At 44.1% G+C, this 13,140-nt stretch overlaps 1 protein-coding gene across 2 annotated transcripts in view; it reads left to right on the top strand.

Moving 5' to 3' along the window:
• WNT2 (Wnt family member 2) overlaps positions 1-13,140 on the top strand; it is a 48,602-nt gene that overhangs the window by 16,649 nt on the left and 18,813 nt on the right. For both annotated transcript variants that reach the window (XR_001884547.1, XM_017867349.1), the window contains exon 4: positions 9,123-9,387. Coding sequence is in view for 1 of the 2 variants with exons in the window: in XM_017867349.1 (XP_017722838.1) it covers positions 9,123-9,387 (265 nt within the window). In the remaining variant the exon portion in view is untranslated. The remainder of the gene's footprint in view (positions 1-9,122; positions 9,388-13,140) is intronic.

Below are 13,140 nucleotides of genomic sequence, written 5' to 3'. Positions count from 1 at the left end.
GCTCAAAATAAATAAAAAATGAAGGGCCACATGAAAAATCTGCTAAGATTTTAGCACTGAAGCAGTTATGAACCTACTGAAGAGTTTTGTTGAGAATAGTTATATATTAAGCTAAAAATGGTTTCTATGAAGCTAAACACCAAAAGAGTCCTGCTGTCCTTAGAAGTCATCAAAAAACTACATTTTTAGTGTAGCCATGTCACATGAACAAGTATTTATTGACAGGATGCCACGGAGTAAAACTTAGATGGGATTAAGGCACCTAGAGAGGAATGGGAACTGATTAAAAATTGTGCTGGTCAGTTGGTGATATTAAGAACCATGGGGGCTGGGAGAATTGAGAACAGGAGCATATGAGAATGCTGAAAATGGAATCTTGACAGCGACCTGCATTAAGAATCAAAGAAGAAGGAAGTAGAACAAGAGACTTTTCAGGAAAGATTCAAGAGACAAAATAGAAACCAGGATGTGACTGTGTCATGGGCTATGGCCTTGAGGTTCTGAAGGAAGCTTTCAGTATCCCACATTAGCAAGAGGCAGCAAGTCATTGTAACTGATTCTTATTCTAGTTCTTTCTCTTCCTATTGTAAAAACAGTGCTTGCACATAGTATCAAAAGCAACAGCTTGAGCAGTGCAGAAATGTATATCATAAAATGGGACCGTTTTCTCCCCTCACAGTCCTTGTCTCCTTCTAGAACATTTCAAAATGCAAACTGACTCAAGGATGTGAACGGGACATGTAATGTTTCCCCTCTTCCTCCCAAACTTTATTAAAATTCTAGTAATGGAAAAAATGGTTTAAATTGACAATAAGAAGAATAGTAAAAGAAATGAAAGAGCTTAATGAATTTCTGGAAAGTAGAAAGCAAATGGATAAATTGTAGCTCATAAAGAAGGACGGAGAAGCCACAGTCTAGAAGAATAAAAGCAAATGGGGCAACTGCCAACATGGGAGGGAAGAAGCCCTGAGAATGTCCCAGATATAAATAAGCCCTGGAGAGAAACATAGGCCTGAAAGTTGGGAATAACTGAAAATTCCATCGATGGAATAGGGAACCCCAACCCCTCCCTTCTCCCCATGAGCAGGCATTTAACATCCCAGGCTTTCTGGAGTTAGAGTCCTCAGCATAAGAGCCAGTGTCCTGGGTGCAGTGGCACCTGCATGTAGTCCCAACTGTTTGGGAGGCTGAGGTAGAACGATCACTTGAGCCCTGGAGTTCAAGGCTGTAGTGCCCTATTATGGTGCCTATGAATACTCACTGCACTTCAGCCTGGGCAACACAGCAAGAGCTCATCTCAAAAAAATAGTCACTGTCCTGCCAACTCACCAGAAAGCAACATTGTTTTGGTCCACAAGCCCCACCTCTACAACCAGAGTTCCTGAATGCCTTTTCACTACTTCATTCTTAAATATGAAGAGACTGTCCAAGGATTATCATATATTAGATTCAATATAGCAGCAAGAAAGAAAAAGACAAAAAAATTGCAGGAAAATTTCTCCAGAAGAAAAAGCAGTTAATTCAAGGATAAGAGAACTTTTTTTATAGCCTAATCAGTCTCCTCACAGAGATACATAATATTGACACCCACAAATAAGAATGGAAGCCTTGAAAAGGTAACGATCAGAGAAGAAAGAATTTGGAAGAGAAAGCCAAATAAACCTCTCAGAAAGTACATCAAAAAGTCCAAAAGATAAATGTTTATTAAGGAGGCCCATAAATGCCCCCCGCTCTTTTCCACTTGAGTTTGAAACCAACTGAAAAATGGACAAATGGATGGACTAAAAGTGTCAGTTTCGTGACTGAAGAAAATTGCCCTAGAGGAAGCGGGCTGGAAGCACAGTGCTCCGGAGCAGCCCAACCCCGAGCCAGGAAGACTCACCTGCCACAGGCTGGCCCTCAGAGCCCCTGCAGCAAGGGAGTCACACGCTAGACGGTAGGAGCTGATCACAACTCATTTCCACAGGCTACCAGATCCCCAAAGAGAAAGAACCCAGGCACACAAGCCCTGCTCCTTCCTCTAAACTTACCCGTTGGACGAATCACTTCTCTTCCTCTGGGAAGAAATGAGTAAGGGGCTAGAAAGAGCCAGGAGTGTTACTCTGATGGAATTTCTTCCTCAAGAAATCAGGAAGAAAGTACTGAAAACAGATGAGAGAAAACATAAGTGACATAGAGGACCAATTCCAAAATTTGGCAACCAGCTAATTAGAATGCCATTAAAAAAAAAAAATGGCCAGGCACAGTGGTTCATGCCTGTAATCCCAGCACTTTGGGAGTCCACGGCGGGTAGATCACCAGAGGTCAGGAGTTCAAGACCAGCCTCTACAACATGGTGAAACCCCGTCTCTACTAAAAATACAAAAATTAGCTGGGCATGGTGGCGGACGACTGTAATCTCAGCTACTTGGGAGGCTGAGGCAGGAGAATCGCTTGAACCCGGGAGGCAGAGTTGCGGTAAGCAGAGATCTCACCATGGCACTCCAGCCTGGCCAACAAGCATGAAACTCTGTCTCAAAAAAAAAAAAAAAAAAAAAAAAGAAAAGAAAAGAAAACAAAAAACATGGCGGAGAGGATTTAAAGGGTCTGCTGAGTGCTGAACAAGATTAATGAGGAATAATATTGTGATATTTCAGAACCCAACAGTAAGGGAATGATTCTGGGAGCTTTCATAGGGGAAAAGTATAAAGTAAAATGAAAATAAGAACAAATCCATTTTCAAAGATTCCCCCACTTCCCATATCAGACTTCCCATCTGCAACATTAGAAGCCAAAAGCCTGCAGAGATATACTTTCAAAGTTTTAAATCCAGAATTCTATACCCAGCCAAGCTATTAATCAAGTGTGAAAACTGACTGAAGACATGTCAGACATGCAAGAATTCAGAAAATGCATCCACCTTAAAGGAGTTATTCAACACTGTACTGCAGCAAAAAGGAGGAATACATCAAAAGAGAAAACATGGCATCTAGGAGACAGCATGTCCAGGCTAGCAGGGCATGAAGCTAGGTCTGAGCTGTGGAGCCAGTCCTGGTTGGCACTAAAGGACGGAAGACTGTGGCTGCCCCCAGGAAATGAGGAGAAGTGACGGCAGGTGGAACAATTGTGAGGGTGGAAAACGTGAGGTGATAGCCAATGCACTTGGTAGCGAACAGAACGAGAAAACACCCAACTTTACTTTAAGAACATCCTTCATTGATAGAAGGTCTGTGATATTGGATCAGAGACAATGAACTGCAATCTTAGCACAGTTCTTGGCTGTGCAGTTAATATTATGTAGCTGTTTATTGTTTTAAAACTTTAGAATCAAAATTTACTTAATTGTAGTTACAGAACAGAGGTCCTCGACTTTAGTCACTCATTCCTTTATCATCCAAATAAAATGTCTCCCGTCCCTCCATCAGTGACTGTGCATGGGAAACTGGCCCCCAACCCCAACCAAGCTCCTTGCCCAGTGCCTCCGAAAACCCCAGGGGGAGTATCCTGCCACTATGGCCTGTTGCTCTGGTGTGGCCCACTAATCCATTGATCCATTGGTACTTGGGTTGGACACTGGCCACCACCCATCTTTCATTCCCTCCAAAGCAGCACTAGCAGAGATTGTCACTGGTGGCACATTTTCCTGGAGATTGCGATGTTTTGGAGGCATAGGGTAGGAAACAATTTCTAACTGAATAACGATTTCCCCGTTATTAGAAATGTAATGTCGGCTTCTGCCGCAGGAATTCTTCACCTCTGTAACCCTCCATAGGCCCCAGACTCCCGCCACGGTGCAGGGGTTTCTCACCTTCTCCTCTGCATCCCTGGGTCTGGATGATTCTGAATCCTGACTGCATATTAAAATCAATCACCTGAGGAACCACAAGTACCTTCAAGGCCCAGGCCTCACGACCACCCTAGGCTCTGATTTACGCTGTCTCGGGAGAGGCTGGAAATGATCCCCAGGTGATTTTAATATGTAGCCAGGAGTGACACCCACTGGCCTGCCCTCTCCAGTTGCCAGGGAGAAAGTCTCAAATTCCTGTTATTTTACTGTGTGGAGTAGCTTCACCCTTTTTGTTTTCCCCCTCTTTCAAGACCATGAAATCCCTCAAACTGTAGCCAGATTGTAAAAGAACATCTTTTCCCCCTTTTCTGCCAGTATACACACATATGCAGGCCTTTAAAAAGTGGATCATACCACATATATTCTTCTGCATTTTGCTCTTATCACTTGACTTTCTTGCCTGCCTGTAAGACTGACCTACTTCATTGTTCAGAGACCACATAATATTCCATTATTAAGCATATACTAATTTGCTTAGCCATTTTTCTATTGATGTCATTTGGATTTTTCCTCATATTTTGCTGTTACGAATTATGCAATAGCTGCATGAAGATCCATGTGGGCGTGTATCCTTCCAAGCTTGTGCAGATGTTTCCAGAGTGGAATCAAAAGGTCAAGGATACGTACATTTAACATTTTGTAGGTATTGCAAAACACTCTTCGTTTAAATGATGGATCGCTGTACTCCCCACCAATGGTTTGTTAAAGCATCTCTTCCCCTGGACTCTTACTAACACCAAACATTATCAGTCTTTTACTATTTTACTATTCTTTTGTTCTTAAAATTTTTTTTTAAATTGACATTTTTACTATTTTTTCTAGGCAAAAAAGTGTATTATTTCAGTTTGCATTTCTCCAATTACTAATGAAGTCAAACACCTTTTTGTCCTTTTGTTAGTACTTTGTATTTCTTCTGTGAATTGTCTAATAAATTTTTAATGATTAGTTTGGAAGATGCAATGTAATCCCCCATTATTTCTCTCTCTACCTATTCTTCCTCCTCTGCCCCATTATAAAAGGTATGTAATATTTTATGTCAATTCATGATTATTCGAAAGAACGGAGGGGGCCGGGCACAGTGGCTCACGCCTGTAATCCTAGCACTTTGGGAGTCCGAGACCGATGGATCACCTGAGGACCAGCCTGACCCACATGGAGAAACCCCATGTCTACTAAAAATACAAAAAATAGCGAGGCATAGTGGCATGCACCTGTAATCCCAGCTACTCGGGAGGCTGAGGCAGGAGAATCGCTTGAACCCAGGAGGCAGAGGTTGCAGTGAGCCGAGATCGCACCATTGCTCTCCAGCCTGGGTGACAAGAGCGAGACTGTCCAAAAAAAAAAAAAAAAAAAAAAAGGATGGAGGCAAACAGAATGCATAATTCAAAATCACAATTCAAATCATAATTCAAAATCACAGTGTGATTTATAGTAGAATTTTAAGTGTGTTTTTAGAAATAGCACAGATCTGAGATTCACATCTTTGTTCTACCTCTAAATAGCTGAGTGACTAGGGATTTTCCTTTCCTTACAGAGCCCTGGTTTTCATAACCATAGAATGGGAATGATAACTTACTTTGCCTGATGGTGATAATTAGATAATATGTGTAAACCACCTGGTGTGGAGCCTGGCACACAGTGAAGCACTCACTCAATACGTGGTTGCTATTGTTACCATGTTATAACATTTGAATACTGGAGTTGTTCTAAACTAGGAATCCTCATTGTGAGTTTCTTGCCCCCATATCCTTACTCTTACCTCAGTTACTCTTGAAAACAGACTGCCTTGGCTTACATCCCCTTCCCTCTGCCTCTCCGATTGAGTACGCTGTTGTCCACTTCAAGGTTAAGGGTTTGAATTTCAAGTCAGCAAACCCAGTACATAGAAGAGATGAAGGTAGCCCCTGACCGCGATTGAGCACTGAACGCACTGTGCGTTAACAGTGGATGCTGGAGACGTGAGCAAGCCCAATACTAGAGATGCTGTCTCAATTTCCTCCCAGGTTTATTGTCAGATAAAGCCTGTCATTAATCCACCACCAAGAAGTGACCTTGGTACCTGCTGAAATACTTTCTGCTACAAGTAACAGATCCCAAAGGCACTAAAAAAAGGAGGAAAGTTTACTCACTTGGATCACAAAATGTCAGGTGGTAGGGCAGGTCCAAAGTGGGCTCATTGAGCAGCTCAGCGGCATCCCCAGAACCCAGATCTTCACATCCGTCAAGTGTGCCTGCAGCTTGCTGCCTGTCGGCATTGCTGCCCTCAGGTTGCAGAGAGGCTGCTACAGAAACCAGCATCTAGAGACAGAGACAAGGTATTTCTCCTTATGTGCCTCTTTTATTTTATTATATGTTATTTTTGAGACAAGGTCTCACTCTGTCACCCAGGCTGGAGTACAGTGATGTAATCATAGCTCACTGCAGCCTTGGACACCAGACTCAAGTGATCCTCCCACCTCAGTCTCCCGAGTAGTTGAGACCATAGGCATGTGCCACCACCTCTGGCTAGTTTTTTTTTTTTTTCTTTTTTTCTTTTTTTTTTTTTAGAAATGGGGTCTCACTATGTTGCCCAGGCTGTTCTTGAACTCCTGGCATCAAGTGATCCTCCTGCCTCAGCCTCCCAAAGTGCTGGGATTACAGGCATGAGCCACGGTGCCCCCACCTCACGTGTCTCTTTTAAAGAGTGAACATGGCCGGAGTGGCAGTGGCACACCGCGTGTAATCCCAGCACTTTGGGAGGCCGAAGCAGGCAGATCACAAGGTCAAGAGATCGAGACCATCCTGGCCAACATGGTGAAACCCCGTCTCTACTAAAAATACAAAAATTAGCTGGTCGTGGTGACCCACGCCTGTAGTCCCAGCTACTCGGGAGGCTGAGGCAGGAGAATCACTTCAACCAGGGAGGCGAAGGCTGTAGTGAGTTGAGATTGTACCACTGCACTCCAGCCTGGCAACAGAGCAAGACACAGTCTCAAAAACAAAATAAATAAGTAAAAAATAAAGAGTGAAGAAACATTTTTTACAAGACTCCTAAGGGATTTCTCCTATCATAGGATTGGCCCAAACTGAACCAGCACATGCTCCACACTGGAAAAAAATTAGTGGCAAGACAGTGAAATTACTATCAGCAATTTAGACTACTTTGGGGTCAGGAGTCCTTTGGAACACAAGGCTGCCCAACATCTGAATGAAAACTGTTAGCAAGGAAGGGAGAAGGTTGCACAGATGATCCTGTCTGTCACCACCACATATTTTTTAAGGATTTATAATGTTATTTTTAAGATCCAATTTTAAATTAATATGCAAATTCTTCAATTAATTGCATAAAAATATCAGCTTTGAAGTTTATGATCTGGAAATTCAATATTAGAAAAGGAAGGCTGACCAGATGCATTGGCTTACACCTATAATCCCACCACTTTGGGAGGCTGAGATGGGAAGATTGCTTGAACTCAAGACTTATGGACCAGCCCCAGCAACATGGTGAGACCCCCATCTCTACAAAACATTTTTTAAAATGAGCTGGGCATGGTGGCATGCACCTGTAGTCCTAGCTATGCAGGAGGCTGAGGCAGGAGGATTGCTTGAGCCCAGGAGTTCAAGGCTGCAGTGAGCTACAGTCATACCACTGCACTCCAGCCTGGGCAGCAGGGTGAGATTCTGTCTCAAAAAAAAAAGAAAGAAAGAAGAGGAGGAGCAGTAATATTTCCTGTCATTGTTAAATCTAGGAGTATTACTTATGATTAAATAATCTAGATTTAAGAAGAATAAACTTGGAAGAATGAGCATTCATGTTTAATTCCCAAGTACTTGGTGTGGAGTGAGGTTTGTGTGGCATGCTCCAAGATCTTAGGAGGGACAGCTCCAGGACAGGTGACAGCCACATGGGGCAGAGTGGTGGAGCCAAGATGGCACTCCCAGGGTTGTATCTGTGGCAGAGGCCTACCATCCAGGCCATCCTGTGAGCCTCCTACCAAACCCTCATAATATAAAGATGGGGGTGGGGCACATGGGGCAGTGTAATTCCAAAGAGGAAGTTCATTCTAAGACATCCTTTAAAGATGCCTGGCTCCCTGTAACTGGGAGAGTCAAGCTAAGCACATGCTTCCTGCTCACTTCTCCATCCTTGCCCTCCAGGGCTGGCTCGTGTTGAGGAGGATAGATTTCAAATGTGCACCATCCACAATGGAGGTGGGGTAAGGTGGGAAAACACCTAGTGCCAAGGCCCAACCTGGGGAGAGTGGGAGTGAATTCCTATTACCGAGCTTGGGCAAGTCACCTGCCTTCCCCATCCCTGGTTCCTCATCTATAACATGGGAAGAGCAGTAGATCAAAGTTGTTGTGAGGACCATGAGCACTAATAATCTCTTCACTTGGGTGAGCAAAGGAGAAAATGGGCCAGGGCAGGATAACTCTCACCAAATTGCTTTGGGGAAAGTGCTGTTCTGCTGGCTTATGAAAACAAAGCAGAAGCTTCTCCGGAAGTTTCAGGCCCACCTGTCCCCTCTCCTTTCCACAGGCCTTGCACCCACAGAAAAGGGGTCTCCATATTGGGAGCCAGCCGAGATGAGCTTGTCCCAGTTTCTTTGCTTCCTCTCTAAGAAAGATCAGAGCAAACCTACCTCTGTCATCTAAGCTGAATCTGCCCAAGTTACTGTCAGCCTCAGGGTCACTAACTGACTTTGCAGTACAGCCTGGCTCTGTCTTTTCCTGGCTGTGTAACTTTGGGCGAGTGCTTCCACCTCTCTTAGCCTTGCTTCTCGATCATCGGCAAAATCAATAGAGTAGCACAGGATTACTGTAGTACCAATTACTGTGATTGGTTTATTGAAGGATTCGGACTTAGCAGTTATTTTGTTAATCTAATTTGCATAATAGCATACATTTTTATATTATTTTATTTTAAACTGGACAGCATTAATTGGATAGTAGATAGTATACATGTTTACTATAATAAAGCTCTGTTTATTTAGAAAATAATTCAGTCCCTCACTCTTCAAACTGGCCACATGCCCTGTTAAATAGTGAGGTTTCTGTTATACTGATAGCCAGTTGGGTACACAGTTAGGCACTATCCCTCACCTCTCTACCCACTGTCCTGCCTGCTGCAGTCAGGGCAGGCGGCTAATGTGGCTAACAAGCGACAAGCAATGCTTCAACATCTCCCAGTCACTCGCCCCAGGATCCAGCATCCTGAGAGTCACTTCTGGATTACTGGGAGGCAAGGAGAGTAGTTGTAGCATGTGTCACCTGCTTGAAGCCACCTCACTGAACTTGCCCCTGTCTTTTTCGGCAGGCTGTAAAGCGATTCTTGAAACAAGAGTGCAAATGCCATGGGGTGAGCGGCTCGTGTACTCTAAGGACATGCTGGCTGGCCATGGCCGACTTCAGGAAAACGGGCGATTATCTCTGGAGGAAGTACAATGGGGCCATCCAGGTGGTCATGAACCAGGATGGCACAGGTTTCACTGTGGCTAACGAGAGGTTTAAGAAGCCAACAAAAAATGACCTCGTGTATTTTGAGAATTCTCCAGACTACTGTATCAGGGACCGAGAGGCAGGTAAGCTCAAAAGACTTTCTTCATAGCATCTAATTCTTTCAACAATTGATAATCCACAATTTAAATGAGGTTCTGTATTTTCAGCCTGCTCTCTTTCGGTTCGAAGCTCACAATCCTTACCATTCTTATTGAAACTGCACAGGGCTGGGCGCAGTGGCTCACGCCCGTAATCCCAGCACTTTGGGAGGCTGAGGTGGGCAGACTGCTTGAGCTCAGGAGTTCGAGAAAAGCCTGGACAATGTGGTGAAACCCTGAATCTACCAAAAATGCAAAAAATTAGCTGGGCATGGTGGTGCGCATCTGTGGTCCCAGCTACTCAGGAGGCTGAGGTGGGAGAATTGCTTGAGTCCAGGAGACAGAAGTTGCAGTAAGCCAAGATCACACCACTGCACTCTAGCCTAGGTGACAGAGTGAACTCCATCTCAAAAAAAGAAAAGAAAAGAAACTGCACAGAGAGCTCTCCTATGCAACTGGAGAAATGGGTTGACAGTGCACAGATTCTGGAGAAATTGAAACTGCACAATGTCTGGGGCAAAAAGTCAAGATACGCAGATTAGCAAAATTCCTCAGCTTGGGCAGATTTCTAGTTAGTGGACTGTGTACACTAGGGAGAGCAGCCCAGCATCTTTCATGTGATCCTGAAGCTGAGAGCAGGATACATTAAATCCCACCTCTGTGACTATGGAAAATGGTCCCAGGGCTTTAAATTTAGATTCTTCTGAAATCTGCCCTACTTCCCCTTCCCTGCTCTTTTCAATATGCTTAGAAATTGCCAAAGATAAAAAGCAAGAATTTATCCCCACTCTCTTGGCTATAGGTGGGCAGTGTAAAATAAAGGCTGTGTCAGAGGCCCTTCGATTATGAAAGCCACACCATTCCCTTCCAGATGGTACCTTCTCCATCCTTCAAAGAACAGCTCTGTCAGCCTCAACACCGCAGCTGTCCCACCTATCTGGTTTACACATGCTCATGCTCTACCTCTCCCTCCTCCTGATCAATTCTGAGCTCCAGGTTTAGCCCATTCTTTGTAAAGATTCAGTCCAAAATAAGAATGAGTACACATCTAAGTTCATAGGAGGTGATGGGAGTCCACAGCCCAAGTCAATTTCTACGACTTGGTAAAATACAAAGGAATTCATTATCAGAAAAAAAAAATTCCTCTAATTTAGAGTCTGAGTTTTTTCTTTTTTAATTTCAAAATAATTGCAGAGGCACCAATAAAACAGTGTAGATGGCAGCCAGCTGTCAATTAGATTGACCAAGAGGCAAGGTTACCAGGAAATGTCACAAGGAGGCCAAAGCCTTTTTTTCCCTGAGTGGTTGAATTGCCTTCATGGTTTGATGAGCTAGTTCTCTGCAGCATTTGAGCAGGTTGCTACACGCAGCCCAGGGATTAATGACAACTGAGCAGAGGACCAGATGCTGTTCCCCACTGCATTCCTGACACACTTTGGGACCTCTAACAAGTCATCCTACCTGTCAGGCCAAAGTTATAGTGAAATCACCATGAAACCTGTGCTTGGATACAGGATTGTCGCAGGGGTCTGACCCCCCTCTACCGGTCACTAGCTGTTTAACCTCAGCCTCCTCACACTGAGCATGGAGATGCTGCTGTCTTGATCATTTAAGTCCTATGCATTGACTCCTGTGCACTGGGTACTGGGCTGAGATCCTTGCACACATGGTCTTATTTTATCCTTACAGTAGGATCCTTACAGCAGCCCTATGACAACAATGCATTGAAACTTGTTACTAACCAAAAAAAAAAAGAAAAATGAATAAGAGGTGGCTCCTGGATGATGAACATCAACCAAGAACCACATTCACATCTTACTTTTTAAGTCAGATAAGCAACCCTAGATATCATCTTCTCCACTGTACAGATAAGAAAAGTGAACGACCCGCTCACGATCTCACTGGTAGGAGAGGGTGGGTGTCTGATCCCTTGGCCTGTGCTTTGACCCTGTCATTACACACTTGCCCCTGCCTGCCTCCAAGGACACATATGTGACAAGGCCTTGGGGAGCAAAAACCTTATTTCAAATATAAGAGGACCCTCATCCCCAGCATGTCTTTTCTGGTTCTTTGGATTGAAGCAGTTTGCACAGGGAAGCCAGCTGGTGTACCTGAGGAATACGTACTGCCTTAGGTATAACAGGTATGACATTTATTGTCAACGAAATATAGACCATATTTTTTTTTACCCCTCAGAGGTGATTCTGAATCTAATCCCTGCTGCCTCTTCAAGTTACTAAGTTATTCTTGTGTACTCTGCTTTTTCAACTCTTTTTATTAGAAAGAAATTCTGTTTCTTAATCCTGAAATAGCAGATATATCTATAGTACTCCTCACATGCCAGGGCTGCAACTGCATTCTCTCTTTGATTCTCACAGAAAGTCTGTAAGGTGAGTGTGTTATTATCTCATTTTATGGGAGGAAACTGAAGCTCTGAGAGGGTAAAGATTTTCCCCAACCACTTGTGGTTGGTAAGAGGCAAAGTAGGGACTTAAACCTGAGCCTGGCTGTCTTCCCTTTCCCTTTCCCTTTCCCTTTCCCTTTCCCTTTCCCTTCCCTTCCTTTCCTTCTTTATTTTTATTATTTATTTATTTATTTATTTGAGACAGAGTCTCACTCTGTTGGCCAGGCTGGAATGCAGTGGCACAACCTTGGCTCACTGCAACCTCCACCTCCCAGGCTCAAGCAATTCTCCTGCCTCAGCCTCCCGAGTAGCTGGGATTACAGGTGTGAGCCACCACGCCCGGCTAATTTTTGTATTTTTAGTAGAGATGGGGTTTCACCACATTGGCCAGGCTGGTCTCGAACTCCTGACCTCAGGTAATCCACCCGCCTCAGCCTCCCAAAGTGCTGGGATTACAGGCGTGAGCCACGGCGCCCAGCCCTGGCTGTCTTTTCTTTCTTTCTTTTTTTCTTTTTCTTTTCTTTACTTTTTTTTTTTTTTTTTTTTTTTTTTGACAGAGTCTTGCTCTGTCACCACAGCTGGAGTGCAGTGGCACGATCTTGGCTCACTGCAATCTCTACCTCCCATTTTCAAGCAATTCTCCTGACTCAGCCTCCTGAGTAGCTGGGATTATGAGGATGCGCCACTACGCCTGGCTAATTTTGTATTTTTAGTAGAGATGGGTTTTGTCTGTGTTGGTCAGGCTGGCCTCGAACTCCCAACCTCAGGTGATCCAGCCTCCTCGGCCTCCCAAAGTGCTGGGATTATAGGCATGAGCCACTGCACCCGGCCAGCTAACTATTTCTTAGGAGCAATCAAAGACATTGACACTTTTGAAAATCCGAGGGGCTTGTCATTGAAGAGGGCTTCAAGGCAACCTAACCAGAATGTGGGTGAAGCTTGATTCTGATTACTTTTGACCTCCCCTCTTTGTGGGCACCTCACCCCATAAAGTTCCCACATCCTCATGTTGCCTCTTCATCACACAGGACCTACTCCCAGCCACACTCACACACACACACACAATGGGACATAAGTGGCACAGTGAGAAAGGTATGGGTTGTTGTTTTTATTTTTTTTATTCTCACTTACAGGCCATGCCATCTTGGGCAAGTTAAGTAATTTTTCGGAACATCACTTTCCTTCTCTATAAATGGAGGTAATTGCCTTGAAGAGTCAGAGAATATATACATAAGGTGTGTAGCGTAGGGCCTGACTTGCAGCAGGAACTCAACAAATGTTCCCGCATCCTTCTCCAGCTAGGTCTGTCCCCATCCAGGAATAACCTGGGGTCT

The sequence above is a fragment of the Rhinopithecus bieti genome, unplaced genomic scaffold (genome assembly GCF_001698545.2).
Source record: "Rhinopithecus bieti isolate Rb0 unplaced genomic scaffold, ASM169854v2 scaffold_3858, whole genome shotgun sequence".
Classification (NCBI taxonomy): domain Eukaryota; kingdom Metazoa; phylum Chordata; class Mammalia; order Primates; family Cercopithecidae; genus Rhinopithecus; species Rhinopithecus bieti.
The sequence above is the reverse complement of the archived record's forward strand: the minus strand, read 5'-3'. Positions and strand labels throughout refer to the sequence as shown.